Below are 6000 nucleotides of genomic sequence, written 5' to 3' on the forward strand. Positions count from 1 at the left end.
TGTGGCAGATTGCCTTTGCTCATTACAGCAATTATTTTACTCGAGTTTAACCCCTGCTTGAATGGCAGGGAAGTCAAAAGAAAGCCTTTAAAACTGCTGTGGAGTGGCCTGTAATCCCCCCCACCCCTTCTCCACCTCCTCCTCCTTTATCTGATCCGCAGAAAATGGCAGAAAATGACTCCGGTGTTCAAATTCAGGTTAAGATGTTTTCTTTATGTGCCACATGGCTCCTGACACCCTGTCTTCCCCCTCAAAACGAGGTGTCACCTGGCTCGTTTTACACCCTAAATGCACATAATGACACTCAAGCGGATAGTTTACGAGGAGTTTAGCCCCGGAGAAGCAATCTCCCAATATTTATCGGCGTGTTTTGAAGTCAGCACAACTGGTTGTCTCACCCCCTTCTCTTTCTCTTTCTTCCTCTCCCGCAATCTCCACCCCCTCTAAACTCTTCTGGCGCCAACAAAATCTAGGTTAGTTGTTTCAAAGCGAGAGGCGACAGCTGTAGCAATACATTCCACCAAATGCCATGTGACAAGTTTAAATTCACAGCGCACACCAGCCGGAGCGCACAGTGAGTGTGACAGGCTCAACTGCAAGGAAAACTAAAGCAAATGTGGGACTTTCTATTGTCACTCTGTCAGTATGGGTCACGTGAAGCCTTTAATCGTCCCTGTGACGTTTTAAAATAAAAATAATAATTAAATGTTGAAGTCATCGAGCTCATTAGAAGCCTGTTTTTTAATTTCTACTCCTTAATAGACCTGATAGATTTTTTTGAAGTAGAAGAAATATTTTTTTCTGTTCATTAAGGCGTTAAAAAGATTAAATACTGACTAAAGTTCCTTACAGTAATTTGCCTCACCGTCGGCGCAACAGTGTGCATCCTGTCAGTCAAAACGAGCAACCTCTCAGTGAAAAAAGAATAAACAATTTATTGTTAAGTTATGTCACAAATATATTCATAATATAAATGAGGATATTCTTCAAATATACATTATTTTACAGTACAATTATCCCTTCCGAAGGGAATCAATCCGACAACAGACAGTGCTGTCATAAGAAAATAATAAAAATAACAATAAAAAAAATGCTGTGGTTTTCAAAATTCACAAAAGAGCACTCACCTATACTGGATTTAGTAACCCACTATAGTTACGCATTGATATGAATGCAATAAAAAGAAAGAAAGAAAATGAAAAGTATGGATGTTGTGGTGTGGCAGCAGCCTACAGATGCAATTAAAAAAAAGCCCAGCCTAAAGTTTTTTTTGGTGCATAGTCTCTGATGTGCAGCCCTTTCGCCTTTTCACCTGGCTGTAAGCACTCGCGAAGGAGTGAGCTGTGTGGCCACAGCACTACAGTCCATACTTAAAAGTCCATTAGTGATATACCATAGGGCTACAGGTTTAAGCTGTTTTCTACCTCCGCGCCGCAAAAATGTCCACCTTAAAGTCATTTAAAGTCTCATCCTATTTATTCAAATAAGATTTTACATTGTTTATGTTCTCCTTCGTTCAAATTCATTTCGGTACAACACAGTTGACATTAAATGACGAATTAAAGTTGGATTATTTGTGCAGTGTGGGAACTTACTGGCGAGGTCTAGAGAAGTGCCTAAACTTCAAGAGCCTCAGAAGGGGGGGGGGGTCTGTGAAGAAGCCTCGCCCTCACCTGACAAGGTGTGACACTGACCTCGGCACCAGGATGCTTCTTTATGTGGTGCAGTGTCACCTCACTGGTCCAAAGGGGTCCCCTCTGAATAGGGGCCCTCACAAAACATCCTTAACCCCCCCTTTGCGTCCCGCTGCTCGTTGCGCTCGTCCTCCGTCCTTGTCAAGCGAGGTGATACATACTGTATCCGACGTGAGCGGCGTACAGTCCAACCGGAGAAACCGGCAGCGAGTGCCTCTGGAACGGATGCGACCCTGCATAGGACGCGGGGACGTGCGTACCGAGAGGAAAGGAAATCCCGAAAGCTGGAGGCAGCATAGGCTTTGCTGCCATTTTCAGTTTTTCAAGTTCTGCCTCTTGCAGGCGTTTGGCCTTAGCTCTTCTGTTCTGAAACCAGATTTTAACCTGGGTCTCCGTCAGGTTGAGAGAACTGGAGAACTCTGCGCGCTCGGCGATAGAAAGGTACTGCTTCTGGCGGAACTTCCTCTCTAGGGCGAGCAGCTGGGATGTGGTGAAGGGGGTCCGGGGCTTTCTGTTCGTCTTGTGTTTTCGCAGTGGACAGGCAGGAGGACTCAACCTTCCTATGGGAAGACAGAACGATTTAATTCAAAACTCTGGTGTCGACGCGCAATGCCAGATCAACACAAGACCAACAGAAAGTATTACAGACATGTAAAACACAATACCAAGAGAAAAAAACTAGATATTCTCGCTTACATATGCTTATATCGCTAAGAGACATTTTTAAATTCTAATTTAGTAACTTAACTGAAACTTAAACTTACTTGGAGATGTGGGAGAAAAGCGTGGACTCTGTATCCACGAAGTCCTGTCTTTACTGTCCGGGCTCTCGGGTTTAATCAGCACGTCTTCGGGCATGTTCATGATCTCGCCCACTGAAAATGTAGAGCTCATAGGTAAAGTCGAGACTGGTGTATCCAGGCTACCAAAAGAACCCATCCGCGCCCCCTTTCCCAGCACTTGGGACGTCCCGGCTACAGAAGCAGGATCCGGCGATGGCACCTCTTTGCTGGGTTTCCTGTCAGCCATCAGCGCCTCTACGCTGAAGGGCAGAATAGGGACTTTTGGCTTCCCGGTCTCCCCCGTGGGACTCAAGCTGGTCTGCATTTCGCCTCTGCTGACGAGAACCGAGCGGGGAGAAATATCTTCAGCCTTCAAACCAGCAGCCAGAGCGGACATGGATATCGATGGGGCCATACAAGGCCGACCGGCACCGCTGAAACGACTCGTTACAAAGCAGTGTCGTGGGGAAGAGATGCTATTGAGTTGGTGCGGTGCTGCCCTAATGTGACGGTATCCTCATGTTTGTGTGGCCAAATTGGAGCGCAGCTCCTATAATAAGGCAGACGTGGACAGAGAGGCAGCCAATCAGGGAAGACGTGGGCTGGACCCGGAGTGAAAGGGGGCTGAAGAAAGTTTCTTTTTTTCTTCTTCTTTTTTTTGCAACAACCAATGTCAGATAAACATAAACACGACAAAACTCTTGATGGAGTGTGGTTTCATCAACCCCACACCCCACCCCCTCGCCCCCAATCACTCCACCACCACTACCATTCTAGTGAGTAAAGCTCCAACCATGAAAAGCCAAGGGTGGTTTAAAGGCGTGTGGGTTCCTTCTATTATTGCCCCTACTCGTTTGCCATGTTTGATAACACAAATATACAGTCTCAAACATTTTGACTGGGTCGACCCATTTTCCACTTTGGCCTCGCAGTGCTTTAGGTAAGTCCTGACTGTTGCACAACAATTTCCTCCCTCTGTGCCACGCACCCCTTTTGGAGTGCGCAGTTTATTGATGGCTGCGGGGGCTCTAATCAGATTGAAACACACAGGCCTTCGCAGTCATTTAGGGGTAATTATCGGGCTTGAGGGGGGGTGTCAGTGGGATTTTTCCCCATCTTTGACTCCATCCCTTAAAGTAAAAAAAAAAAGAAACCCTGAAAACTGATGATCAGTGGGAGCCAGGGAGAGATATTTTAAACTGTCATTGATTTGCCTAGATGTAGCTCGCATACCCTCTCATTTTCTGGCCACTCCACGAAGAGGGGGTTTTATATAAACCCACTAAAGCTATCTATTCCCCCTGCATTTAAAAAAAAAAAAAAGGGGGGGGGGGGGAGCACAGCCCTGCCTCACTGGATGCACGCATTTGTAAATATAATATTCAAAAAGAAATCCCAGAAATTCACAAACCTTTGGAGTAAAGACAGGCAAGAGATTACCTTTTTTTAATTGATGTATTTAGTGATTGATTTTGAGCGCAGTCAGTTCTCGTGATGGCTCCTGCGTTGCTAACTGCCAGGCATTAACAATCTGTCAAGATTTGTCAGTCTTCCTAATGGGCAGACAACTTATGTTGTTTTTAGGCGCCAGCAGCGGCACGGATCAAAGCGCCCCACGTTTTAGGGAGACTATTGAAAAAGTTGAACCCGCACCGAGAGCGCGGCACCGCCTCCTCCTTCTATCCGTCCTATAGCCCGGGGACACTGAGCCATTCAGCCTGAAAAATTAGTTTTCTCTCAGCCGATCGCACGCTATTTCCATCCATTCAAATGAGAGCTATAGTCGTGTAATAGCAGGCTTCTCAGAAGAAAAGGTCAGCGCCCACGGAAGGTTACTTGTGAGCGCGTATCCTCGCTGAAAGGGATTCCATGGTGCAAGTGTTTCCCAAGATACGCGTCAGACCGCGGATCCCTGAGGAGACGAGTTGTCATGACTCGGTGCGGGACTGTGTAGGGTGCTGAGACCTCGAAACAGTCTCAGGGAGGGAAATCCGGAAAATCCATGTTGTGCTGTAGTCATGGTTAAAAATGCAAATGTTTCCTTCGCATGAACGGTGCAAATAACATTCATCAGCGATTTGCCAGCTGTTAACGACAAAGTAAAGCCGATGAGTTAATAATTTGCTGTTCACTGAGGCTTGCCGTCAGTACATATCAAGGAGCCCACGCTGTGTGTGAATGATAGTTTCAGAGAAATGATGGATCCTGAAAAACAATATAAAATCATTCAAATGATCAGTTAAACTTCAGGTCTGTCTCGACTGATTTCCGGTTGTCACTTTCATTTTTAAAGCCTGGTTGCTGTTTTGGGGTTTAGAGCATATAAAATGGAAACGCGTAACGCGCACGTCACCATTTATCATCACCTCAGCTGCACATCCTGTGTGTCAGTCAGTGTGTGCGTGTCTGTGCAGGTAGGAGTCTCCACGTGGAGCTGTTGTGTGTTTGGAAACACTTCAAACCTCAAACCTGAAGCGAGTGGCATCGTTTCTGGAAGCTTTTGAAGTCACACCGGGGTCTCCTATATCCGACTGAGGTCCCCTCTGCTTGGGGCTCAAACACTTAACCCGCACTCTTAATAAACAGCGAGTCCTCAAATAAGTGTGCGCAAACACAAATAGGCACACAATAAAGTTAAAGTGAACAGCATTGAGGTTCAACCTGCTTTTTTCCCGGTGATGTCCACTATGAAAGTAACGGATGTTTTGTTTTACTTTTAATAACACGGGTCTGTGATCAGGGAGTGTGTGTTTTTGCTTTAGTGACCACAATCACGCGATAATAACGATCTTCTGATATCCATCAGCTATTGACAGATAGTGTCTGGTGTGCGCGCTTCGCACACCAGACACTATTTCCTCACATATCTCAGAAAACTATGATTTTAATAAAGTCACAATTAACCCCCGCGGTGCCTGAACGCTGCAGTGTCATTGTTTCCGATTAATTTGCCTTGTGAACAGAGGGCCGGCGGTGCTGGCAAACAATGTTGATGCAATTAGCATCCCAAACAGTGACCTTAAAAAAAGAAAAAAAGAAAGAAAGACCGATATGCCGTGGAGAAGACGATTACCATAGCGTTTCATTTAAATCCCGAGGCAACAAATGAGGGCCGCGTTGAGTTACAAAAAACTGTAAGGCTCATCGGGCCTTTATTTAACTTAATAAACTACCTCTGATTCCTAGTGAGGAGGCAGGGACTCCCGACAAAGGCCTATTGTTGCCCGCTCTGAAAGTTGTCTTAACCCTTTTCATGCAAGGTCTGTCCGTTTAGACTGTAAAGACATAAAAGACAGAGTCCACGTCAAAAGGCATTTCGAGGCAAAAAAAAGTTTGCTCGACCTTCATCTGGGGATCGTGACATCGCGCGCGTGAGTATAACTGCTAAAATCTTGATTTTTTTTGGAAACGAACAGGTTCCATCAGCGACGATGAAGTCCGGATAAATATTATCAGAACGCCTGACCTGTAACATTAAGTGGCTTTGAGTTAATTGGATGGCGACTTCGTGATGCACCTAAGAG

The 6000-nt window shown here is 45.6% G+C and overlaps 1 protein-coding gene across 1 annotated transcript; it reads right to left on the minus strand.

The window, feature by feature from the left end:
- Positions 1-911: 911 nt before the first annotated feature.
- Positions 912-3179, minus strand: msx1a (muscle segment homeobox 1a). Its single transcript, XM_026168478.1, has 2 exons — positions 2459-3179; positions 912-2254 (listed from the first exon to the last, which is right to left on the minus strand). Exons 1-2 carry the CDS (start codon positions 2889-2891, stop codon positions 1836-1838), a joined length of 852 nt encoding a protein of 283 aa, XP_026024263.1. The 5' UTR covers positions 2892-3179; the 3' UTR covers positions 912-1835.
- Positions 3180-6000: the final 2821 nt, after the last annotated feature.

The sequence above is a fragment of the Astatotilapia calliptera genome, chromosome 5 (genome assembly GCF_900246225.1).
Source record: "Astatotilapia calliptera chromosome 5, fAstCal1.2, whole genome shotgun sequence".
Taxonomy (NCBI): Eukaryota; Metazoa; Chordata; class Actinopteri; order Cichliformes; family Cichlidae; genus Astatotilapia; species Astatotilapia calliptera.

Coding starts and splice junctions, on each gene's coding strand:
- msx1a (XM_026168478.1), bottom strand. CDS start 2,891: ATGGCCCCATCGATATCCATGTCCGCTCTGGCTGCTGGTTTGAAGGCT. Junction 2,255..2,458: donor CTTTTCTCCCACATCTCCAA/GTAAGTTTAAGT, acceptor GTCTTCCCATAG/GAAGGTTGAGTCCTCCTGCC.